The sequence below is a fragment of the Cinclus cinclus genome, chromosome 9 (assembly GCF_963662255.1).
Source record: "Cinclus cinclus chromosome 9, bCinCin1.1, whole genome shotgun sequence".
NCBI classification, from domain to species: domain Eukaryota; kingdom Metazoa; phylum Chordata; class Aves; order Passeriformes; family Cinclidae; genus Cinclus; species Cinclus cinclus.
The window spans coordinates 7,850,997-7,878,843 of record NC_085054.1 but is presented as its reverse complement, the minus strand read 5'-3'; the positions used below and the strand labels follow the sequence as shown (position 1 = coordinate 7,878,843).

The following is a 27,847-nucleotide window of genomic DNA, read 5'->3' as shown; positions in this document are numbered from 1 at the left end:
ATGACAAACTGTTCTAGGGTAACAAGGGCCACAAAAATCCAATTGGTTTATTTTCTGACTGCTCAAATCAAAAGCAATAATCCAGATTATAATGTTACAGGACATTAAAATAATTTTTCTTCTTACAGCATATAACCCTTAGCCATATAAAAAAACCCCACTAAAACACTGCATTCTGCATTCTGCCCAGTTCCTTGAAGGAATGAAAAATATTGTGTAGGCACGATATTCTATTTGACTTGTTTTTGTACGGAGCTGAACAGCTTCAAAAACATATGCAAAGTTCAGGCTGATTGTTACTGAACAGTTGTTTTCTCTATTCTTTCTCCTTTGTTTCAAGGTTTGATCTTAACATTTCTTTACTGTGTGCACAACAGAATTCCTTCCTTCTGATTGTGGAGAATCATAACCTCCTTAAAGCATCCTGCTGTTCTGAAAACTTGAGAGTGAAGGGCAGATTGCAGCTGCAACAGCTGCATGACTGCAGCTGTTTCTCAGAGAAAGCCTATTCTAGCTTTAAGAAATTGCCTTAGATCTAGGGATTTCCTCATCTATTTTTAGCAAGTACAAACAAGACAGATTTCTTGGTGCTTTTCAGAATACATTTGCCAGGGCTCCCCATACTCTTCTTATTCTGCCTACCTAAACGTGCTTCCATGACAATTTACTCCCACTAAACCAGCACTGCTCTGGTCCTGTTTCTGCTCCCTCCTCTTTCTCTGCAGCTGCACTGGCTGTTGGCCAATGCCAGTGTCCAGGAAAATAACCAGCAGCACTCTAGAGGGACAGATGAGTGCAGGAGTGCTGCAACAGCAACAGCAGTGACCGCAGAGCAGCCCAAACTCTCAGATGACCCTTTTAATGACCTGTGCTATGCGCGCCCTTGTTAATCAGACTCTTTAGTCTGCTGCAGTTTACTTCAAATACAAATGGCAAAACAAGTGTCAAGGTTAAGGGTTTCTTTACCCACCCACAAACTCCTCCCCAACACCAAACTGGTATCATGCCATCTTCAGAGACTTCTACATTGACATCAGTGGGACAGATTAGATTTCTGCACCAGCCTGCAGAACACATCTCAGGGACCCTCAGTCTAATGGCAGCCCTGGCAGTGCTGTTGCCAGCATCGTGCAATGGGACAGGGCAACATGGACTAGCAGGTGCAGGAACTCAAACAATGCAAGGAGAAAGCAGATCCATAAACAACAACTCAACCCCTATCTCAATGAAGTGCAAACCCACAGAAAGATGAAATGCTGCAGAGCTCTCTTTGGTCGGTTCCATGTATAAAACCAGACTATCTCCATCACTGGGGTCCTATCACCTGCAGGCTCCTATGCCCCGTTTACATTTATGAAAATATTTAAATAGAATCATAAGGTTTTATTATTTATTCTTTCTGTACAAATAACATTTGTTATTCAACTCTAAAAGCCTGTTTATGGCAGTTACTTTTCCAGGAGTCTATTCCAGATGCCAGACTTTAGTTTTATTAATTTGTTTTCAGAGTTTACACTCTACTCTAAGGAGTCAAACTGTGTCATGGAGAAGCTTATACCATTCCCTGGTAGTTCATGAGAAGAGCAGAAGTGATGGCTTCCCCTGAGCTCCTTGGAGAAAACCCAGATGGAAAAGCATCCTACCAGGAGAGACAAATGAGCAGCCAGGGAAGCAGAGATGGCTTTCAGAGCTCTTTTCATACAGCAATGGCCAAAACTGTATTTTAGTAGCAAGTAACAGTAATGTGTGGTTACCAACTAGGTATGAAATTTTATCCAACCCTTGCAAGGGAAACCTCCCTGACCTGCCTTAGGCCAGCTGCAGAGGCATAAAAAGAGCTCCCAAGTAGCTGGGCAGCATGGCACCCCTGCCACTGCTGGCCCAGCTTGGGGGAACTGTACCTTCCCTCGAACTCCTCATCTTCTCTCAAAGCCTTAATGTGCTGCAAAGTGTAGAATACCAGGGGAAAAATACGAAAACTTGATGTCAATATAAAAAAGGTATTTGCTAAAAATATCCAGTAGTTACCACTAGATGGCATTTTACTCCTGAGAAATCAGAAACTCGCGGATTTGGGATTGTTACACAAAGCAGGAAACAGTACAAAATGGCATTACTTCGTTCGGTTAATAATTTAACATCCATTGTTTTGTATAAGCAAAACATTACTAACAAAAGATAGTTCATTTGCAGATTGATAAATCCCATTTATTTAACCATAGTTTATGACTCTTCAACCCTCCACTCAGTAGGTAGGGAGGGATTTGAGCTGTTGTCAGCACTTACCAAAAATCTCTTCCACACTTTAAATGAAAGACAAATGTAGGCCAGGTCACAGACTTTGAGCATGCCATGGAAATCTGCCAGAAATGTCTTGCTCCAGTAACCATATATACAGTATTTCCTGTGTTATTTTTGGATAAATCCTTAAAACAGATTGCAGTATTAAAAAAAGAGTTTCCATTCAGGAAGAGAGCTGTTACAACTTCCTTATTACAAAATAACAATTTAATAATATTCACTTATTAACATTATACTTTTCTGTGTTTCATTTTAGTTTCAGCTTGTACAAGCTATAATTATCTAGGTTTTTAATCTCTGCAGGGCACAATGTGTCATACCCAGAGGTGCAATGAAGCTCCGCTGGGTACAACTTGGGGTGACATGTAGGGTGGCATTGTTTAACACAATATTGTTTGGCATCTGTAAACCTCTGTGTCAGATTAAACCAAGCAGGAGTATTTCCCTTACTCTGCAGCAGGAGTAAGGAGACTGTGCATGATGATGCACAGCAAGTCTGTGCACTGCTCAAATTTTCTTTGACTAAATTATGCTTACTGACAGAAGCACTGATGGTCATTAGCAGTTTCTCATTCAGATCCTGCTCTCGCACTTGCTTGGAAAAGTCATTATAGAAGGAACCTTACTTCACTAAGATAAAATTAATCCTCGCCCCTTCATAAAGCAGGCACTAGCTTCTTTGAAGTTGCTGATGTAGAAAAGCTGCTTTAAGTCAAATATTATAAGAAACTGTGTGCTGCAACAAGCTTTATATTGTTTATACCTGCACTTTTTTTTAAGTTTAAATTTAGCTTAGTACTATTCTCCAGAAAAAAAAAAAAACTGGACTAGAATAAATCAGTAGACATGTCAAACCTAAAGTTTTCAATCCATGAAAGTTTTTAACAACTCTGACAAAGGAATGACATTTTCTTCAATAGACAAGACCTGTGGAATTTATGCACCCTCCAGAACATGCGAAGTGCCTGACACATTATAAAGTACAGTTCCATGAAGGAGGGGTGTGTGCCCCTATCCAATATGTGAAAACAACAAAACCTAAACTAGACATGAAGTCACAAGAGCAGGTAAAGATCTGGAGTTTCTTTCTTGAAACAAAAGAAACAAGGAAACTTTGTAACAAGAAGAAGTGCAGAATTTATACAACAAACTGATACTTATAAGGGAAACATCCAAGTCAGTATAATGCGTTTCCATCCCAAGAAGCAAATGCTGTGAAGCCACATGAGACAAATACAGCCCTGCTGTCAACTCAGAAACAGCGTTCTGGTTGTATGGTGACTGGGAACAGAGCTCACGGCTCTATGGCCAGCAACCTTCCTACACAGCACTCAAGAGAGTGCTGCATAATTTAGAGAAGAAAAAAAGTCCTATTACAATCAGGACTCTGAAAAAAGTTTGGGTAGATAGTTAAATACAGGATAAAGAAATATTTTGCATATTCACACATGTATTCAAGTCATAAATTGTGAACTTAATAGCTTAAGAGTCATTACACAGTCAAAAAAATGAGCAAGTGCTCAAAATGTCATTCAGTGGAATACACATCTCCTCGGTATTTACAAAGATTATATATTTTTTTCAGCAAAAAAATCATTAGCCCTCTGCAGCAACTCTGCTGAGTAAAAGGACAGAAAGCAAGAAAATTGAAATATTAGCCTTTTGCTTGTTTTCAAATCATAGCCAGTCTGACTATAAAGTATCTTGGCATTTTACAGACAGCCAGAATGACTGTACTACACATTATATCACCTTGAAAAGTATCTTTCTCAACACAGCATTATACATAACAGGATGTTTATACTACTTACCTCAAGTGAGGTCAAAACATTTCCAACATCACTGTAAACATTTGGAAGAAACAGATCTTCACAGAATGCGTCATTGTGTCAGAGGAAAGGGCTGCTATAACTGAGCAGTGAAATGCAGCACCTTCTTGGTGCAGACGTTTTCCCCCCTCAGTTTCATTTTCTCAGTTTATTCAGGGAAGTTTATTTTGTTTTCTAAGGCAGAGGGCTCGTTCTCTCCTTGCTCATCTCCTTTTTCTCCTGATTAGAATCCCAGATGTAGGACAGATGTATTTTCCCATTTTCTTTTTAAACATAAGCAAATTAGTAGGCTTCTTGAAATCATTCAGTTAAGAAAATGCAGCAGCCCAGTTGTTTCTCAAAGGCAATATTTTTGCCTCCCATAATGGTCTAGAACAAGTGATACAGCTAAAGAGAGGGAAATACTATTCAAGGACCGTGCCAGCACTAGCTTGCAGCAAAACGAGAGAAGGAACATTTTAGGCAGTAGGAAGAAAACAGACCTTAACTGTGGTCTTTCAGGTAGCTAAACACAGCCATCAGACCAGCTTTCAGCACATTTCATCCACCTGGGCACAGATGGTGTGAAATGGAGTTGTAATTGCTCCCGTTTGTGCTCTGCTGCATTGAGATAGCCACAGGCAAGAGGGAGGTGAGAAAACCTTGGCCACCTGCAATCCCTGGCAGTGACCTCATTCCTGAAGCTCATCTCAGCCCAGCACTGACAGTCCTTCCCGAGCCAGAATATTCTCCTTCAAGCTCCTTAATTGCAAACTGAGTATCACCAGGCCCTGCTGCCCTGGGTGATTACAAATAGTGCCCACTCTCCACCCGGCTCTGTTTCTGTGATTGGTGTGAAAACCAAAGAGTTCCTAGAAGCATGACTCCTTTTCTCTGCTTCAAGCTGTTCTGCACCTTCTATGCTTGTTAACATTTCTAGTCCATCTATGCAGCTTAGGCTACTGTTTCTTTACCTAAGAACTAAAAATAATAGTGGTCCTTGCATAATGATTTTATGACATTTTTCTGATTAACAATTCATCCCTGATTAAATTAAGTTACAGGCAGTTTATCTAAAAACCTAAGAACCTCCTCTCCCGTTCCTCCTCTTCCCCAAAAAACAAGTAGGATATAGTGCTTATAACAACACACAAAGTTATAGAAAATGGTTATAGAAGAGGGAAAAAGATTTTGAGCAAGGGTTAAAGTACAGTAAATACAGAAACTGGATCAAGTTTATGCGTCTTCTTGTTCTACTGACAGCCATGTGATTAGATGATAAATCACCCCACACTTAGAAAGTTAAAAACTCCTTTTTTGGAGAGGGTTGCACTTTGCAGAGTTATGAAGCCTTCAGCACACAACCTGCACTCAATTAGTAGTGAACAGCATCTGTAATGAAATATTTTGTGACACTCAGAAGTCCTTCCATGCCTAAATATATATTTCATAATGCATCTTAGTTTAGGAAGATGTAAATATCAAGATAACATAAACTTCTATCTATTTTAGCTGAACACAAGGTACAGTGTGCAGAAATTCCTTTTCTGACTTCTAACTTCTAGAAATAGAAGTTTACTATAGAGGGTTAACACATCCAAGGAGAAAGCAATATGAAAAAAGGAAGAATTCCACAATGAATATGTAAGGTCTTTCCGGGGCTCATCACACAAATAAAAATATTTTGAAGAGGAACAAAGTAAAGAAAAAGGAAGGTCATGACCCCACATTCCATAAAAGAAGGGGAAGAAAAAAGGAAAAAAAAAAAGGGAAAAAATGAAAACGAGAAGTACCATTGCAGAATATGAAAATTTGAAAATTTCATTATAAAATTGTCCAAACCAACCCTACACAGTGTTAAATAAATCATACCTGTGTTACTTTTGATACAATGGTTAAAAACAAACGTACTGCAAGCCAATCTTACATTGACTGTTCTGCAGGGCAAATGAGCACAGTTCCAATTATGTCTCTACTGAGGGAAGCAACAGGCAGCATATAAAGGCAAACAGCCTTCATTAGACACATTGTCATGAGTGTATTAATCATGTCAAGAAGCATTGCTCAAGTTTCCTTCACTATAATTTAACATACCCTACTTTATTAGGATGCACTTAATTTCACCATGCTTTCTCCTCATTATCCTTTATGATGGCCAATTAAAATGTTTGTGTCTGTCTCTAAGCAAATTACTCCTGTAATTCAGGTAGCTAAAAGCACCTCTCATCCCACACTTATGTAATCTCCTTCTCTTGTGTACTATCTTCTGTTGCCCAGCCTCTCCTACCACTATAAACAGAAAAAGCCCCTTACTTAGACTGAATAGTTAAGATATAAACCTGACAAGACACTATATATAAGACACTAAGAATTGGGTTGGTTCTCCACCCCTCACACCCCTTATCCCAAGTACTCCTGGTATACAGCCTTTTGTTCCCTTGGAGTCACAAGCACAATTCAGAAAAAGAACAGAATGAAGCAAGGGAGGCCTCAAACATTTTTCTCATATTGGGTTGTGTGCAGCTTCACTTTGTTTGGTACGTACATGGAACAAATGCAGACACACAGCAATTTTACCTTTTTGTTTCCTCCAAAACCTCTGTATTGGGGAGCTTTTCAAATGATAACAAGAGTATGCCATTCCATGCAATTTTCCAACATCCATTAATAAGCCCGACTGAATTTTACTATTCTAAACATCAGGCGTGACGGCATGATTTTTTCTGAACCTTTGACAACACAACTGTGAACCATTTATTTCATCACAGCTGTTATTTCTAGCTTCATGTATACTGAAATAAGATTAAAATAACTGGAAGTTAGGTGGAAATTCTGATTACATGCTATGCTTTTGCTGTGGAACTCAGGGCAACCAGGAATGGCTGAGCAACATCTGGGAACCACCAAACTGTTTATGAACTCATTTATCTGTGGATTACCTAGGGCTCCTGGAACTAATGATACAATGCTTGTTCCTCGGGAGCTACTGGAGCTCAGCTGCAGAGCAGTGGTATTTGACTTATTTTCTCAAGAAACATACGTGCTCTCATTTACATAACATTACTTTGACATTACAGTAATGACTTTCAGAAAAACACTGATAATTGCAAGGATGAAAAAATAAGTCTGAAGACAGTGCTGCCTTTTAGAACAATTATAATTTCATTAAAATAGGAACATAACTTAAAGATAGATTTTATTCTCTTTGATGATTTACTCATGCAAACTGCACATAAAAGAAAACAGTACAGTTTGTGAAACATGTCAAATGTAAAGACCCAAAATGCTAAGTACAGAAGTAGTGTGACAACGTCTCAAAACGGAATCCATGGTAGTACGGCTAATACCTTTTCTCTATTTGCTGAACACAGATTTTAATGGTTCTTTTTCCAGCCTCACTGTTAAATTAACTGTTTACACATCTCCTACACACTTATGTAGACTTATTTTACAAGCGCAACAGTTTTGTTATTAAAAAAAAATTCCACTTACATGATTTAAAAGCTTTTGTGTTTAGGAGAGCAAATTATAGTATAATCAATGAGGCTGCATCTAGTCCACCAAAACTACAATGAAAAGTGACTGTAGAGCTTTCTTGCAGAATTCGTATTTTGTGCCTTCACAATTAATTTCTTTCTCGCAAGAGGTCCATTGTATTTAACCATCCTGGAAACGTTCAGTAACTGTTACAAGCTTTTTATCTTGAAATTGGGAAAGTAAGACTTTTAAACACATGAGGTTATCAACACAACTTTCTTAGTTTTAAAATACAAAATATTTAGAATCCCTAATATTCTCATGCTTAAAGTCCTGCAATGATACATATATGACTTAGATACTTCTTTGTCCAGTTTTCATTACAGTATGGTTGTGTATATATATATTGCAGAAATTATATCTTCCTGTGGATCAATTACATTTTTAGATTTAAAACTGAACCAAATAGAAATTTGATGGCACTGACACTTAGAAACGCATGGTATAGTGTGGAGAAGGAAGAGCAAATGAACTACACAACCCATTATAAATGCATTAAATCTTTGTTATATACATAATGGAATCCTGCTTTTCTGCCAGTTGCTACTTATGCATCTGTTTTTGCTATTATACAAAGTTTTCTGACCTGAAAGCACACATCTACGTTTTTTAAAACAACTTAATCTATTGTAAAATATTGTACTGTATTTTGAACATGAGTACAGAATCAAAATAGATAATGGCACATTTAAAAAACTCAATATCCTACAGATGATTGGATAATGAGAAAAAGTGTACCTACAATCATCTCATCAGAAACAAACTACATCATGGAATGTTAGTTATCCAAGTTCGCACAGTAAATAACATTTTAAAACTGCAATCACCTATCAGCCAGCATCACATTGAAGGCATCTTTAAACATTCAAGCAAAAGACTGCTGGCATTAACTACTGAACCATTCTCACACACACACCACACACACCACATTATAATTACATTGTTTCCAAGATACGGTAGATACTGATTTTTTTTTTTTTCCACAAGAAAGGTATCAAAATTTTTGCTACTAAAAGATGACAGTGCTTACACAAGAATTAAGTACAAGTTAGCTTGCAAATACAAGACAATGACAAAAAAAAGTCGAGTTGTCTGAAGAAGGATTTTAGGCTTTTCTGGCATCCAAAACCATGAGTAAACTCCTTAGTCTGCAACTCAAAAATCCACAAAATATCAACCTACTTTGGAATACCAAGTATTCCATATTTGATAACCCTGTATTTTACAATATGCTTACTGGTTTCAGCCTTGCAACAAGGGGTGGTTATAGATATCTATTCTGACTGGAGAATTAAAGCTCTCCTCCCACCAGAATCAAGTGTTAGAGTGGGAAAAAACCCCACCTGATATCAATTAAAAAAAAATCCAATCTATTTAGTAATGATCCTCATCTAGGATTGGTATGTGCATAAGTACTGTATCTCGTATACTGTACTGGCCCTATTAAACAAATTAAAAACCCCGACAGTTAAAAGCCAAACAAAATGATATACATAAAAAACCCAAACGTTTTTCCTCCAATGTTCTTCCTCTCATAATGTGCAAAACAACAAAAAGGCAAAAAGACTAAAAGCAAATTTACTGTTACTGTCTTTCTCTTGCCTAGTGCTTTATGACCTTGCTAGCTTTACAAAGTCAATAGGGACTATGCAGAACTTTGGTATAAAAATGTCACGTAATATTCCTATCACAGTCTTGAGGATGACCTTCAGTAATTCACCCCAATGTTTGTTAAAATAATACCAAATTAAAAATGAAATAAACCACATTGTACTGTACACACACTTTACACATTAAGCACAAAAAATAACTAGTAAAACTAATACTTAAAAAAAAAAGTCTTTTGCAAAGAGACTAGAACTGGTGTTCCGTCTTATCTCCACCTGCCAATCGTTAAAGCCAAATTGAAGTTGGATTTTTAAAAATCAATAATTTTAAGCTACAATTTCTCCTAGATGGAGACTGGTCTGTCGTTGGTTTCCCTTTCAAGTCACAGATGCGTATCTAAGGAACTGATGCGACGCAAGTTTTTAATCAACTTCCCGAGGGCTGTGCCTGGGAGGGAGGCGCCAGGACGATCTGGGACAGCACAGGCTCCGTGCTCTGGTCCGCCATCTGCGTGAGCACCGAGGTGGCCACCGCCTCCGCCTTGGACGTGGAGCTGACGCCGTTGGAAGTGCTGACGGAGCTGTGCTGGATGGCCTCGGCGTGCGGGCTGCTGGGCACCGAGATGTCCTCCGAGCTGTCGTCTTTATCTGCAGCTGAACGACAACAATTCGGTTATTCTGCCCTCCGAGGGCGAGCCTCCTCATCCCAGCAACAGCCATCACCCCCTAAGTATCTGCAGTTCGTGCTGGAATGCAGCACAGACTGCAACGCAACCTTATTTCCTGTAGAGGAGATGAATCCCTCTGCAATCAGTCCTGTGACAGCCCCCTGGAATTTTCTTTGAGATAAGAAAAACTACTTGCTTAGAATGACTCATGTTAGGAAAATGCAAGCTCTTCTTCTTATCTTTTTAGAATATTATTGGTTAGGTTTGGTTCTTTATAATTGGTTGTCCCAAACAAAGAAAGATAATGTAGTTGGACAAAATGTGTTAACCCTGTTTTCCGTTGGTTTACTTGTGATCTCCCTCAAACCCTATAAAATCACACGTGTGATCCCCCATCTTTGGATTTGTAGCCTGACCCCTTCACGGATGATAATAAAGCCTGTGGAAAACGTCTGAGCTGCTCTCCCGGTCTTTTTATGCCAGCTGGAAACTGCAGGTTTCTGTGAGAAGCTAAGTGCCTGAAAGGCCAGCACTCACAAACCTTGTAACTTCCCCCTGCCCGACAACTGGGCAGGGAACACAACAAAAAGTCACAGTTTCCATTGTTTTAAAAAGGAAATATTACTTGGTAAGCAGAAAAACTGGACTGTTTGGGAAACCAGATCACTTTCACATCTTCAAAGCCTAAATTAAAATTTCCTGCCTAGTAAATCAGCCAGCAGATACTATGCCTAATTCTAATGATGCACGTTCACAACAGTAAGCACTATTCACAGACCAAAAAGGGTCTGCTTCGTAATCAAACAAGAATAATTCTACATCCAGTTAGAAATATTTGTGATCATGAGTAAGACATCTGAAACAGTATTTCCTACACTGCTATATTTACTGGACAATATTTACACAACTTTTCAGCCCCCGTTCTTTTAACAGAATGAAGTTGCGTAACTTTACAAAAGCCTCTCAGCACGTTTTAAACTTGTTAAAACTGGTTTTAAAAATAATTTTAAGAGTATTTCAGGTGTTCTCCACAAAACCAAAGTGAATTGGCCAAAGAATTACATCATTTTCCCCCCACAACAGAGGGTAAGCAGGTTAAAAAACGTTATCACTGAGCAAAACTGGAATTTCCAAAATGATCATGACTTAAAATGTCTTTCTTGCACAGACATTCTAGTCATGCTAAAATCATCCTTTTTTTTCAGAGCTGCTGAAGTTACCCAAGGTATTATGCGAACACTGCCAAACTAAAAGCTGGGATCAAAAGTAAAAAACCAACAGAAAACGATCCTTTGATAATTTTGAGTGAAACTGTTTTTCACTCAAAAATAGAAATACTAAAGCTGAATTTCATTATAACTTTTTTCTATCACTTTGTGCTACTTAATGTTTGCAAGTACTTTTCACATCAGTTTTATAAACTAACCAAAACCAGTACCCAGGTGGAATATTGGAAGACCCTTTTAAATACTACTGACTGTTGTGATACAAACATAGCCAGAAGCAGGCATGAACTACTGCTTGGGACAAAGCAACGGAACAAAGCTTCACCTTCTCTTGTCTTGTCTTTGCAATCCCTTTCAGAATTGCTTGAGATTGGCCCACAAGTTCAGAAGTGTCTCAGAGAAATGATGGGAAAGGACAACACTAACATGAGGAGACAAGCAATGCTGTGGTATCATGTCCTCATTTCCACAGAAAGCCAGGCTAACAGAAGCAACCATAAGGAACATTAAGTGTCAAGAACCAGTCATGAATTCAAGTTGATGTTTTTCTGAGGTTTATATGACATGCTAGAAAGAAAATTTACTAACTTAGCTAGTCAAGACCTCAATATAAAGATCTTTGAGCCGCCCTACACATTCTAAGAACAAACTCCTCTTCAAAGCCTGAGAACTGTTCTATTATTGATTGCCTCTAGAAAAGAATGTTAAGGTCAAAAAGTATGGGAATGCAAGGAAACTACTGTATTTTTTTCTAAGAAATATTGCCTACAGGAGCAAGGTGGCTACCTCTCCTACAACTCTACTAAAAGAGTATGGACCTAATAGCTTGGAAGTTAGAATGCTCTTATCCACAAGGCCAACTGTTTTGCAGATCCTGCACTCTTTCAAAAACAGATCTTTCAAATGTTAAAGGAGAGAGATACTGATGACACTGAACTAGATCTGCTGACAAGGACTGTACATCCAAAGGCTTCATAATAACTGTATACAGCAAGTGAAAGAAAATGAAGACATTTCCAAGAGGCATTTGTGACCCTTAGGAGACTTTATCCATTCAAGAACAGAAAGAATACTAACAAGTGTCAATTCAGTTAAAAGTATTCAACAGGATGTCATCTTCACCATACCTCTAACAAGACCTAAAAGATTTCATGAAAAAGATCTTTTTTTTTTTTACATGAAGCAAGAAGGAACACAATGCAAACTTTGCTAAAAACAGAAACTCTAGTGCCACTTCCTGAAAAACACTCCATTCCTAATTATGAGAGCAGCATATTTTTTCCTCAGACAGAATGAAATGGTAGCAAGTGGGATGACATGTATCAAATACAGTCTCTCTGCTGTAACACCTGCTCCTTCCTCTTCAGAACTGCTGTTATTATCCTATGAATCTCAATCTTCCTATCATCTTCTTTTGCTGATTCCCAATGTCTGTGTTGTCCAAAACCTCCTCATTCTCAATACAAATGGTTAGTTTTAAATGGGATGAAGCAGAGATAAAGAAGAAGTCAAAGCAGATCACTATCTTTCAGCCAGAGAAGGAAGGTCTTCCACTGTTCTGTCTTCCTTAACACGTATTTCTTAACTCAAAAGAAATGTCTGTAATAATACCACAGTGGTAAAGAACATGAGAAAGGCCTGGTTTTCTGACTTGGATGGGCTCTGGAAGATCCTATAAGCAATGTAAGAAACCATTATGAGTACAGAGATGACCACTAATGTAAAAGAGCAGTGATCATATCATAAGAGTAGATAAACACTCTGTGTTGAAGACACAAAACTACACAATTCAGGTATTTTCAGATGCCAGGGGCCAGAGAACAGGAGCTTACAGCAGACAGGTGATTATATAAGACACAGACCTAACACTAATTTATGGCAATAAACTGGACTGGAAGCATAAACCCTTTAATAACTACAAACCAATACTTAGAAATGAAGTGACACCCTAAAGAATAGCTATTTGAATTTTCTTCAATGTATTTTCAACTGCTTTTAGAAGAACACAGCAAAGTCATGCTTAAATTTTGTCAGATTTTTTTTTTCTTAGTTCATCAAAGAATTGCCAGGCACAGGACTGTGTTTTCAAGAGTGCAACTGAAGCATTTTAGCTTTTGAATGGCTCCCCCAGCTTTGCCTGCAATCAAGGAAATTGCACCATGCAAATTAGAAATTAATTCACAGAAATGTTTGCTGCACAGTAGAAGGCTGAAAATTTACAGAGCTACATCACATGGACTTTTCCCGAAGGCTACATCATTCCTAGACAGGTTGTGTCAAGAGGAGCAAGCCACTTTGGATATGGAACACATCATGGGCTATAGGAAAGATTTAAAGAACACCAAAACAGACAGACTTTTAAGGATGTACTAAAAAGTACCCTTTTGAAGTAGTCAAGTGTGCTATTTGGTTCTTAGCAGTGGTGTTGGTAAGCATTGCTTACCAATAGCTTTCAGTAAGGTAAGCAGACAAAGAGGGAGGAATTTCAGACTTCAGAAGAAAAAACCCACCTACACCAAAACAGGAGTGAAGTGAGTACACAAGCACTGACGTGATCCTGAATTCCTTTCACTCCCCTGATAATCACTAACAAGGAAGAAGCCTCATGGTAAATGCTCATCAGGCCATTCAGGGACTACAGAGGGACCTAAGCCTAGAAATGCTTTTTTCCAGGGAGCTGTCCTTTGTGAATATCCCCTGCAAGCACTGAAGAACCCTTGCCTGTCTAGAACAGGCTGCAGGAACACAGTGGTTTGAGAGGTTCAAATCATTCCAGGTTTCAAACTGGTTAGTCACCTTCTATATTCCTTTATTAAAACTAGCTACAGAAAGAATACAACCCCCCTCATTTAACACCCCTTACACCACAGCCTCTATTCATCTTCTTTTATATTCTGCTTTGAACAAATGCTCTTGGATATTAGAATGTCGTTGTCAAAAAATATGAAAAAAACCCTAAAAAACTATTACTGCTTTTTTTAAAAAAAAAAACCCCTCAGAATACCAAAACACATTTTCTTCTCACCAGTTTTCGCCTTTGTCCTACTACAAGCCCAGAAAAATCCTGACAAAATTCAGGAGTATTGTAGAAGACTTTTAGAAATAATCTAGTACAGAAGATAACATGAAAAATAAATGAACAGCATCTAGATTTCTTGTATGAATTTCCACACCATAGCTGAAGATGCAGTCAGAACTAACAACACCCTTCTCTGGAAAATAAAGAAGTTTAAGCTGGCTGAGGTTTTTTTGAGGCTGACTCAAAGTATAGTATACATTTTTCTGGTTTCTCTGTCCTGATGACACCCTCTTTTGAAGCAGGCACAAGACTTCAAAATAAGGAAAATATGATCCCAAAAACAATTTCAGAAGAAAGGGCTGAGAAAACAAATGTGTCTGGGAAATACAAAGGATCTTAAAAGATATGTAAAGGTAAGGCCCAAGTGATAAATTATTTGTTCCTATTTAAGAGCATAATACATGAAAAGCCATCAAATTGTGGACTTGGCTATAAAAATGTGGTATAAGCAGTGCACAATATTCAGCCCTGCAGGAGCTCTTTAAGCTCACTACAGTTTTGCAGCAATTCAACTTTGATTATTTGATGAATGTAATATGTTTATTTAAATATACTTTATAGGAACACCATTTTCATGAACATATTAACTGAAACAATTTTTTTCTCTCAAACTGTACTGTGGGCATGTCACTTAGCCAACATGGTTTTCTAACAATATTCATGCAGAGATAATGTGACAAAATCCTTTCAGAGGGATGGCATTACAACTATCATTCATGTTAAGCTTTTACTTTCAAAAGACTTTTCAAGAAATTGATATGCTTCAAATTTCCTTGTGCAATACTATTTTTTTCTAAACGTTGGCTCTTGCCACTGACTAGTATTTTAGGTCTGATTCATTTTGTATTCTTTACTAAATCAGAAGCATTATAGTCCTTTACTGAGGGCTGAAAACAAGCACTACTACACAGGCTATTCACTTATCCTTCAACAAAGAAATCCTTGGCATGGAATCACTTAGACAGTTTATAACTTACGATGAAATATTTTACATCCCAATTCAGGAACATGAATCCCCAAAACATAGAAATTCAAGAAACCTACAGTGTTTTCTTTTTTCCTTTTTTTTTTTTTTTTTTGTTAAAAACCTTGCATGCATAATGCTATCCCCTAGTAGCTTCTGTATGAAATTATGTTGTTCTGTCAGATGGGAGCCATAATGGCCTCATCCCTGCAGCAATCATTGTTAATATAAATCCCAAACGTATTTCTATACTGTTCCAATTTACTCCAAGATGCTATTTTCTGTCTTGTCAAAATGACTGGAGATCAAAGGACTAAGATTTATAAGCTCAAAACTGACAAAATCAGTATTCTAAATATATATGGCAATACAGAGTTGCTAAATCTCCTGAATCTTTTAAATTAAAAAATATTGCCCGTTCTGATGAAATTGCTTACAATGACTACAAGTAAAGATGGTGGCTATTAAGTTTTATCGCAAGCACCTGAGGATCTGTTTGCATGCAGTACAAAGTGTTCCTTTATTCTCCTGAATTATTGACACTGGCAAATTAAAATGAAGTGGCTACATATGGCAGAAACAATCTTCACATTTACAAATATCTTGAAATATCACTAAATCATAAAAATGAAAGCTGTGGGTTATATATTATGAATGTTGCCTAATGCATTCCCAGCTCAGTTATTTGTAACAAATTTGTGTACAATGGACAAAATTGGCCATTTATTCTACAGCAGCAGCACCTGGTTCTGGCACTGTGTATAACAGCCAAAAAGGAAGCTACAAGTCGGGAAAGCATTATTAACCTTTAAAATGCTGGAAGGATGAAAAGTCAATAGAACAACTTAAAATAAATATATGGATTAGAAAATATTGCTATTGAAGTGTCAGTATTCCCTTCAACACTAGAACTGATTTTAAAAACACCCTCTCCACAGAAAAGCTGTCACTTAATGTGGGTATCAAAACAATCCAGAAGACCTTGTACAGTAGGAGCCATGAACCTGCATCTGATTATTTTAATGGCTTGACTGATCCTGGATGTTATGGTAAATGAGGACAGCTGTTATAGTACCTCTACTGAAATCTCATTACAATGAAGGGAAAACACCCACAAGGACCTTTCACTGTATTAGGCTGTGAAAAAGTATAAAAAAAAATGGTTTATCATGTGCTCTTAATACTATAATTATATTTTCCAAAGCAAGTGTAGCAACCCCTAGTCCTTAAATGGTAATTATCATACACATTCATTAAACTAACATAAACCTTTCAATGTCAGCCAACAATTTAATTTTGACTTAAACATGTATTGTTAAATATCATGTATTAACTCCTGTCTTCCAGTAACTTCACTATTATATAAAAATGGTCTTTAATGCAATGTATGTAATGTTAGAATTGCATTTCTCAATTTTAATGCTCATTCAGTTCATTTTGGCAGTATTTCACTGACGCAGCCTCAGGCTACAGGTAATGGAACATTACTCACTATGATAGCCAGATTTCTTCTGCATGGCAGTTACAGGGCAATCTTTATGAGCCAGAAGAAGCTGTTTCAGCTGTGCCACTTCATTTCTCAGCAGGGTGACTTCATTCTAAAGGAGAAGAAAGTTATGTACTTTACCAGGATCAAACTACACACGTTTTGAAGGTAAGCATTAGGTTTTATAGGATTTTCAGTTGTTCATTTAGGGGTAGCTGAAATACACGAAATTTCCATTCGGTATATATTGCAAATACGTATATTTTTATTTTATCTTAGAAAATGCAAATATTAGCTGAAACTTGGCTAGCTTTGTTACATTAACTGGGAAATGCTTGGGTTTTAAAAAAAAAATACAACATATGTTTTTCAGTTTGCAGATGCAGAGTCTACATATAGTCTCATTCACATGATCCAGCTACTGAGAGACTCTTCTGGAAGGGTTTGTGATGAATTCTAATCAGAGTAAACCTACATTTAGCTACACACATTTTAACAGATGTCACAGCCAACATTAAAAAAGGGAAAAATATAAAAGAAAATTCAAAAAGCCAATGCAGAATTATTTTTCAGTCACTCTATTTATACTTGGACTTCAAAAAAGAAAATCTTACGTACTGTAAAATAATGTAGCAAATATTGGTTGATCTCCAGACTGATTCTTATTTTGGCAGCCATACATAAACATATTCTCTGAAGGAATCATTGATAATAATGACAAAATCCGGAGATGCCAGCTCATGTTGCTGAAGCAGAGTGCAATCTAAGAGACAGCACCTGCACAGTCCAGTGCCCGGCTTCATTTCCAGACTTCCTTTCCACTATTGGGTGACCTTGAGCAAGATCATTTCACTGCTTTGTGCTTCACCTTCCCCATTTGTAAACTGGAGGACAGCAATACTTACCTTTCCTGGAAAGCAGCTTGGTGTCTAGAGATGAGGAGTGCTAGGTAACTGCATTGCATGTGACAATCCAAATTAAGAATGATATGGCATTCTGATAGACCCATTTTTACTTTGTAGAGTAGAAAAATATTTATGAATCAAATTATTTATAAGGGTTTATGATCCCCATATCTGGACACAATATGTGTTTTTAATGGGTTATTTTATTTTGGATATAAATATTTTCTGTTAACACTTGAAGTTACTTCCAAGTATAAGAATTATTGTAATATATGACACGTGACATAATTGTTTAGTAAATGCTTATGTTTATGCATTTAGGAGCAAGCTAAAGAAAAAAGCCAACAGAGGAAAACTGAATTGCATCTGAAATTATCTGCAAAATAAACTAGAAGAAAGTCAACCTATTTACTTGCAAGCGAGAAATAAGGCAATGCAGTCAGAGACGAGATGAATTACAAGTTAAAGGATTCCAAAAGAAATGAATTCTTCCAGAACAGAACTTGTTAGGTTTAATTACACAAAGTAACTAAAATATCATACTGTTCAAAGTAAAGCTCCTGTTTTGTGTCTTCTCTCTGTCTCCATTTAGAAGACAACAAATTTCAAGCCTTTTACCTGCAAAATCCTCTTGAGGTCTCCTTTTCTATTCAGTCCTTTTACGTGTAGAATACTCTTTAGAAACTTTTTATTAAAAGCAAAACCTGAAATATGCCCAAAACTCTGACTTCAGACTTTTATAATGGAAGAAAAATGTGACCGCAAACAAAAAGGTTTGCAACGAAAGAAACCCAACCAAAAGCTCCCCAAATTCTCTACCAGGTGGCATTACATGTCCTGAAACAGGCTGTTAAGAAAGCACAGGACTACTGCCTCCAGCTCTGTCTGCCCTTAGTTCACCATGTAATTTACTGAAGAGCCACAAATCTTGATACCACACAGGCAGCTGAACAGAATTGACACAGAGTGGGTAGAAAAAAAACCACACTGATGTAGTTTTAAGACACTTGATAACCTACAGAAGCAACAGTGTCCATGAAATACAGTGCTGTCTGTTCAAAGGAACTCAGAAAATTTCTGCAAACCTCTTCCTGATTGCCAATCTTGTCTCCCATGTTTTAAGGAAGAATTTTACATACAAACAGCACATGTAAGTATGAAGTTACTGTTCATCTGTGGAAGTAAGATTATATGTTTATGAAAAATTTCTGTAAGAGTTTACAGATCAATGTCAGCTGTTTTAAAAATATTAAGACTACTGCTAACATAAATACAAAAGGCAAGTACATTATCTTACAATAAAGCAAACTTGAAAAACATGGATCAGCATTCCTATATAAAAGAGACTGAGGCAATCTCTAGAACAATGGTAGTTGTATATTCCATAACAAGAACACTTGTGCCAACTGTACTATGTACAATGCACACACCACTCCTGACACTAGAACAGAGTTCTGTCTGCTAGACACATGGATGGGGAATGTCACAGGAAGGCAATCTATGGCTGCCATTTATGTATTACCAGTAAGAACCACTTCCAACTGGTAAAGGGGGGCTGCTTAGAACCTATTCTTATACATATTGCAGTTAATTATCTTGCTTATGACAACAGCAAGTCTTTCCATCTCATTCAAAACATGTGAATGTGTGGTAGTCATTTAATATGTGGCTAACATATTGAAAACAGGCTACCAAGAAACACATTAAATAAACACTTGTAACAGGTGGCACAAAGACAATTTCAAATTTTCACACGGGAAAGGCTCTCCTCATTAGTGAGATAGAACCAAGTGCAGGCATCAACAATTCCTTAAAGAATTGTAATATAATGTAATATAGCTCACATGCTGCTGAGAATTTCTATGTTCCCACATTTCAAGACGTGCTAGCATGAGAAAGCAGGTTTCTGGAGGAAAGTGTATTGACTTGTACCTGCACTCCGTCTTTGAAAAGATGCTTTCCCTTCTGCATTCCCATGAAGGGAAGACACAGTATATGACACATTCTTCTGTATCAGCCTGTTCCTCCCTGCACCCAAAATGCAGATGTAATAGTGGGACCATGGGACCACATCAGCCCTTACTCAGCATGGTGTGGGACAACATTTGTGATATGTTATTACTCCAAGTGTCATCAGAGGCAGGTAAATGTGACTTCTGGGGATAGGGGATTGTCTGTGGCTGAGTTAAACAGCATTCTTCCTGTTTCTTTTTGGGTAACTTCCTCTATGGGAAAGAATGGGCATACTTGCATAATTTAGCCTTCCTAAACAGCTTCTGCAGCATCACTACAAGCCATCACTCAATTGCTGCTCACTGAAAATCCACTGTGACCTCATGAGAGACACAGGCCATTCTTCTAAAGCTTCACCCTCTAAGACTATTAAAGCAACATGGACCAAATACAGGATATATAATGAATGCACTTTGTCATCTGATCCTGCAGTGTGGCTCAGTGGCCACTGTAGACATTGTCAATACCTTCTTACACCCTGCAGGACTGTGCAAGGCACAGAGGCAACACAAGGTGGTGAATAAAATTTAAAATCAATAAACAAGTTAACAATTAATAGAAAACACAGTCCTCAAAACAGTAAATTAACTTCAAAATGTAGGAAGCATGAAGACAACTTACACAGCAGAGCCTATACTAAAGACAGCCTACCTAACCTATGTATGTTAATAGTGATAGAATAGATTGAAAATTTCCCTTAAACAAATATTTGAAAAATACTGCTTAAAAAATGAAGTTACTTTCAAACATTTAAAAGAACTTGACAAAAGTTAATCTACAGAACAAAATAAATACACCAACCAAGTAAACCTCTTCAAAATCCATATGTACTGTTAGTGAGCTTCCAGTCTTAAAAACCTTTACACTGACATGGGAATCTCTGACACAGGCATTACAAGAAAGCCAGTAATAGGAGTCAGAATTGTTACATGAAGCAATGCAATGCAGGCATTTCAGTATGAACCTGCCTCTGGAAATGTGACATCTTGGTAATTTCAGCTGAGCAGGCCACTTAAACATTAAACAACTACTAACCCAAACACTGTCTATAAACCTGCATTAAGGCAAAACTCCAAACACATGAAATTTTCTATTAAATATAAAGTAAGTACTCATGGGTCATTACTGCCCACTCTGCTGACCAGCTGTGTTAGCCTGTCAAGTTATTATTATGGAAATATAGGGTTGATTAATGTTTTCACATGAAGTACAGTGTAATTATTTCTCTGATATCCAATTTTCTTTTCAAGTTACTCTATTCTTAACAGTTAACAGATTTTCTTTTGGGAGACTAAGAAAATCTCGCTTGAATTCACTATTACTGAATTAGCACTTGGAAACATTTTGTTTATGGTACTTACATAATTTTTATTTTACAAAACTTGGTATGTGTATGTGAAAGGCATTCACATGATGCCAAACATTACTTTCATTGAAGAACTGAATTATGGCTGAATTTTTTTCATTCTTCTTCACTGCCTTCTTTGATTATTTAAGCTACAGTGCTATATATAATTATGTAATTAATGGAGTTCATTGAGGACTGTGCATTAAATGAATATGTCTAAAGACTGTGAACAACTTTGAGAAGAATACGTATTTGCAAGAAATTTAACTAATGCTTGTGTAGAGTGTCATGATTCTTGGAACACAGGAAACCATTTTACAGTGTGTGCTTAGTAGAAATCTTTTAATTTTCAGGGTCCAGGATGCCGAGTATTTTTAAAGACATAAAAATGAAGATGATTGATATACTGTAATTTTGATTACATGATAAAAGATAACCTCAACATGCCCTACTTTCCTGTTGATCAAATTGTGATGTTTTCTATACTGAACAGCACGAGAGGTGAGTTCTCATAGGAAGATGATGATCTGTGAATCTGATTCAGTGAACAGCTCTGATGAAGAAAAACAAGTGACACTTTAACATACCAAAACACATCTCACTGCATTTTCTAAATGAATGCTTCATTTAGGAATTACATAGTTTTTCCTTTCATCAACTTTCAAAATGAAGCTTTTAGACTTTTATTTTGAAAACAGCAATTTGCGCCATTTTTTTACGTGCTGCTGGGAAACATTAGGAAAGTATGCTTTAACATTTATTAGCAGTTTCAACAAAAGGATCATGGATTGTTCTACAGGGGAAAACTACATTCACATGACAGCTTTCTGAGATTAGATGAGGTGGAAAACAGACCTGCAACATACACTGGCCCTACCCTCTTCATCTTTATAGGATTTAGGTGGCGGTGGTAAAAACTTGCACTGCCACTGTCGTGCCCATTCTGTGGACAAAAGAGGCCCACAGTATCCACTGATGTCAACCTGGCACCTTTCATGAGCATTATAATTACTTTAAAGGAAAAAAGTCAAGTTAAAAAGAACCAAAGCAAATGAGCCCAAAATTTCCTCTAATAACCCAGGCTGTGATACAAACTAAGAGCAAGATGTGTTCAAGGTAAGACTATTACTGTGCTTGTAACTGTTTATTCCAACACATCTTGTCATCTTAGTTTAGTGTCATAGTCTGACAGGCCCTTCAAATGAAACAAAGGATAGAAGGGTATGATCCTTAAATTTACACATCCTGAAATAGGAGTATGCTCTTATCCTCTAATTTTACTGCTATATGCAACTAGTTCTGAATTTTAAGCCTGAGCTGAATCACCAGTTATAAAACCACTTCTATTTCAGATTTCATGCAAAAGTTTTAAGCTCCACTGATCAAGCATCACTGTGTAAGAACAAAATACTTATTAATTTTTCCTTGAAACCAAAAGTATACCTGTAACTGGCCATTCAGTGAGCTCAGGTCCTCAGCTTTTTTCTCCAATGACTGCACCCAGACTTTCCGTTTCTGTCGGCACCTGGAAGCAGCAGCTCGGTTTCTCTCCAGGAACTTTCTCCTTTTCTCATCAGGGTCTTCATTGGCAGCTCTTCTTCGCCGACCGCCTGTATTTGGTGTTTGTGGTGTGGGCTGAGCTGGTGATGCCTGCAAACAGTCATGACTTAGCCTACAGCACTGGTATAAATAGCCATCACAACTTGAGAAAAGCACTCAGGGCATTTCTAAATACATTCAGGTTACACATTTTTTTTTGAAAGCTGTACCCATTTAACTCTACAGTGATGTTCTAAATTTTTACCCGTACTTACACTCCTGATCATCTCACAATAATGTATTACATCCAAAATAGCTTTCAAGCTACATTTAGTGGGAAATGGACTTTCTATTTTTGACTCTTCCCACACACCTAGTCACAACTGAAAAATGACACAACTGCTTATGCCCACTGCACAGAAGCTGTTTGACAGATGCTTGCAGTGCTGAGGCTCCCTGATCCCTGGATCTCCAGACAGCAATTTCCTACTCGATGTGTTTCCCCACCACTGACTAACAATTTCCCTTAATCTACCCACATTACATGACACTATCGAAATACTTCTATGCTTTCAATTATATATTATACTCATTTCACAGTTGTGTACAGACCCTAGACAAAGACTTAATGAAATATAGTGACAATATAATGGATGTTAAAATCCTTCAAAGAGACAAGATAGACAGAATGTAACTGTCCACATGACATTCGCAGGTGCAACTTCACATTCAGTCCAGTCCAGCAAGAAAGTTTTATTTTTAAATTAAAACCCCCAAACATGTATCAGCTGGCATATCATTTGGGCGTTAATTCTAAATAGCTTAGAATAAAAATCCCCTGGGAACTCAAATCAGGATTTTAAGAATTAAACACTTGCTATTTTTGATTAATACTAATTGCAAAATAACTCAAACAATCAAACAGCAATTTTCATCTTCAAAATTCTGCTATGTGATATTATGAAAATATTCTTTAAAAGAACCTCAAGGCAGTATGGGGAAACAGCAGCCTTAAGAAAGAGATCCTTTTATGATGGGTCACTTTTCCCCCCCATTCTGTTCCAAACATATTTGTTTTGATAAATTACTTGATTTCAGTGGCCAGTGTAAAAATCTGAGGTTTTCACTGCAGATGTAAGTCCCGTTAGTCCTGGGCCAGGTATATAGTTCTCATAAAATTAATATTATGCTATGAATTCTGAAAATGACTATTTGAGATTTTTAAAAGCATTTTGAAAACACATTCCAAGAGGTTTTTAGAAACAGAACAGCTACAATCCTCCAGGATTCACCAGCAAGTGTATCTTTCCTCCAGCAGCAGGCCCACTTCCAGTCTGTCTCAGAGGTTTTGCCTTTATTGCCCTGTTCTGATGCATCATCCAAAAAGGACAACAAATCACACATAAAACCAGAGCCCCCCTTGCAGAGCCTGAGATGATGAAGTACACTTAATGACACAGCTGAAACTCTTCCTGCAGCAGCCCAGAAAAGATCCTTCAAGCAAATTAGCATAAGCACGATGCCTGATGCAATAAAAAAATTCCTAAGCACATTTATGATATAAAATATAATAAACATAAAACAGATGCAACAGCAACACAAAATAAAAGCACTTATTGTTTCAAACATATACTGACCAGCTGTAAAAATTTCAGCTACCACAGAATCTCCTATCAATGAACTCCAGAAACCAGGACTTAGTTCTAAATTTGCACTATAGATAATACCTGTTTTGAAAACATCATCTTGGACAATAGATTTTAGAAGCATTAAAATATTTTACTGCTATTAAGCTACTGAGTAAAAGAGGAGTCTGTTCATCTCTATTTTATAAACCAAGAGTATAGAAAAAAAGAATATTTCTTTGCAAAATGAAAGGAGGAGGTAGGAGGCACACGTCCACTCCTGTCGTACCGGCGTTTCAGTTGTTGAAGTTGCAGGCTGCTGTAGTGACTGTGGCCGTGGCTCCTCTGACTGAGTCCTAACCAACCCACTTGCATGTCCCTTGGCAGTATCTCCATTTGTTACCTGAGGGTGCTGCTGGGTCAAGGCTGCTTTCAATCTCTGAAAGCAGAAAATAAAGAAGGAAAAAGAAAGAAATATTCTATCATGCTAACTTGAACGATTAATCATTTATATAAGCAGTTACTTCCACTCTGGAAACAGGAACTCCAACTCTTAAACAGTTGTTTCTTTTTACAGGCTTTCAACAGTGACCTAGGCATACACCTAAAAACAGGGGGTAAATTTCTGCAAACGTGAAAATAGAAATGAGGTTTACGTAAGACCCCAGAAAGGGAAGCAAGGTAAACTGCTGGAGAAGTAAACAGAAAGCCTCATCTGTACTGAGCTGTGCTGACAGATGAGTGGAAGGACATAAGCAGTTGCTGAGACTGGTAGTACCAGAAAAGTAAAAATGACACATGAAAGAAAAAAGGTAACCAGAACATAAGCACCTTTCAATTTTAAAAATTCTGGTGCTCTCCATCTCTAATCACTTTTAAATAGCTTGTTATGCCTCTGCTAATTCATGGTCTTTACAAATACTCACCTCTGAAATCCTTCTAAAGGGCAATTAGGTAACAGCCAAGATCTTTGCTGAAACATCTTAATGATGTACAAATTATTAAGAAGCTTCAGGTTATATGTAAAGATAACTGCTAAAACATTTGATGTTCTTCCTTTATTGCACACAGCCTCTATGAAGGACAGTAATGTCCAAATTCAGCAGTATATAATACAGCCAAGAGTTACTGACAACCCGATGGACAATTTTGAAGTATTTTATTGACCGCCTGGTGAAAAATATTTTATTCAACTTTTGGTGAAACCTATTAAAACTGTAATATAATACATTCAATTTAAAACTATTTCTTAAGATTCTTTGCAGTGTATTTTCATTTATGATTTGAATTACAAGTATTTCTTTTATCATAACTTGCTGTTAAGCAGGACATGACAAGTTTTCATCAGTCCTAATCAAGAGAGCAGTGAAAGTACAAATCATTTAAAGGGTATGCTCTCTTATTTCAAGCTGTCATACTAGGAGAGTTTCAGACTTGGCTGTGCAGGTGAACGAGCACTGGAACAGATTGCCCAGACAGGATGTGAGGCTTCCCTCACTGGAGACAGGCAAGAACTTTCTGGATGCAATCCTGTGTCATGTGCTCTGGGATGGTCCTGCTGGAGCAGGGGGGGTTGGACCAGATGAACTCTGTGGTCTTTTCCAACTTGGCCCATGCTGCAATTCTGTGAAAAGTGAGAGGAATGCCCCCCAGGCAGAGGAAGGAGTAGCAGAAAAGTTTGAAGAACTGACCACAATCATCATTCTCCTTCCCCCTGTGCTGCTGAGGGGCAGAAGGCAGAAGAGAGTAAACCCAGGAAGAAAAGGGGGGGAAGTTGTTTTTAAGTTTTTTGGGTGCATTATCCTACTCAGATGTGACTGGTAATAAATAAAACTGATTTCCTCAAGATGAATCTGTTCTGCCCACGATGGTAATTGATGTGTCTGCACTGGGATGTGCAAACAAAGTTGGATTTGACTTTACTCACTGTAATGCTAACATTTAAACGTTATATCCTGTAAAATCATAAGTAAACTAACTCCTTTTGAGAATTACATTGTTAAATGTAATGTACTATGAAAACAGGAATAGGAAATAATCAGATTTAATTTCATATTACAAAGTTTAAAAGTTGAAATTAAAGTAGTTAGGATTAAATTATCCACAAATGCAGATGTATTTGCTGATTTTCACTAGGAGACTTTCAGCTTATGTGACCAGTAGGTTTCATATTTTAAAAGGTAATGCTGGAGCAAAATACTATATAGACATGCTTCTTGGGAGTAGGGAGAAGTTACCCCAAATTCAATGAGAATCTCATTTTTAACAATCTAGAATACAGAAACATATATTAGAATAAATGGATATAAGCATTTTTATGTGGGGAAACTTGATGACAACTGAGGTTTTTGATATTATGTGGCTATAGGCAAATGAAAACTGGTATTTTGAGATAGATTAATAGCTTTTAAAATCTTGATTAGCAAAGTTTTATCATTCACATATATCCTTGAAAACAAATCCTCACCACATCTGTCAAAATTTGGGAGGACTAGATCATTCCGTCAAGAGCTCACAGAAACAAGATAATATACTTCAGAAACAATTTGTGAAAAACTCAGATCCATATTTCATATCTGCCACAAAAGCTCATCAGAGTAATAACCCTCCTTCTCCTGGGTGTTATCCTACCATCTGCTCTTCTATTACTTATCTTTATTTTGCAACTAATTAACAGCATAATCTTCTAAATTCAGCAAGTTAATTATCATTATTGTGGTCTTTGCAGCATCATCAGTCCTTATGAAGTCTTGTCTCTCCACCCCCAGAGAACATATGAAAATGAAGTAGGTTGTGAGAGGGTCTGTTCCTTGAGAGTAGGCTCATTAGGTGTTTGCTGATTAGCCTGGCATGCAGAGAGACAGGTCAGAAGAATTCTGCTGAACACAACGTCCCATGCCGGGCTCCAGCAAGTTAATGTTGGCTTCTGAACATTTGCCAGGCTGCCCTCTGTCACTTCTCAGTAGAAACCTCCTGCAAAAATCTACTGGTTGCCTACTGAGTGCAAGGTATTTTTCAGATTGTGACAAAAAGTTTTGCATGAGAAGGAGGAGACAGAGGGAAACATTCCATATTAAAGCAATTTTGAAATTCTTCAGTAACTTCAGCGATCCATGCTGAAGAGTCTAAGTTTGCACCCACAAGCTGCACACACAAGGTTCATGTTTCATACACAAAGTATACAATTACAGATCTTCTCATAAGAACATCAGAAGCAATTCTACAGCTATTTAGAATCATGCTTCCTTACTTTAGTAAGGAAGTTTTTTTTGTGGCTTTGAGTTTTTTGGGCTTTCTTTTTTTAAAGACATGTATTGCACCTACTTCTAAGCCTCTCTAAAATAGCACAAAACCCAACATACACGTGATTTTACTAAAATATGTCAAAGTTTCTTTAGCATACCAACAAATATGGAATCATGTCAGAAAAACTGACAATTCATGCTAAGTATGCCACGGAAATCTGAAGCTCATTTTTACTCTTACTGAATGTCATTCTTGGTATAAGATGTAAGAATATTTCCAAAATAATAGCAGTAAGAGACAAGTCTGTGTCTGAATAAAATCTCTAGTAATTTTTTACTTCAGTTCTACAAGCCGTAGAGAAAAAGGATCAAAGAATGCTCAAAACTGTATTAACAGTGCCTTTCATAGCTGTGAATGGACCAGCTCTGTTCACTACAATAATTCAATACTGGGGAAATAAAATTAAAAACGCAATCTGATTTAATGCAATTCTTC

At 37.3% G+C, this 27,847-nt stretch overlaps 1 protein-coding gene across 8 annotated transcripts in view; it reads right to left on the bottom strand.

Annotated features, from left to right (window-relative positions):
• Positions 1-7,248: 7,248 nt before the first annotated feature.
• The window catches only part of ATF2 (activating transcription factor 2), a 48,722-nt gene continuing 28,123 nt past the window's right edge, over positions 7,249-27,847 (bottom strand). For 7 of the 8 annotated variants that reach the window (XM_062498512.1, XM_062498513.1, XM_062498515.1 and 4 more), the window contains 4 exons: positions 24,396-24,545; positions 22,386-22,592; positions 16,683-16,788; positions 7,249-9,907 (listed from right to left, as the gene is read on the bottom strand). In XM_062498512.1, the coding sequence (XP_062354496.1) occupies positions 9,681-9,907; positions 16,683-16,788; positions 22,386-22,592; positions 24,396-24,545 (690 nt within the window). In that variant the 3' untranslated portion in view covers positions 7,249-9,680. Of the gene's footprint in view, positions 9,908-16,682; positions 21,496-22,385; positions 22,593-24,395; positions 24,546-27,847 lie in introns of all 8 variants that reach the window. The other variant, XR_009933438.1, reaches the window with a different exon arrangement.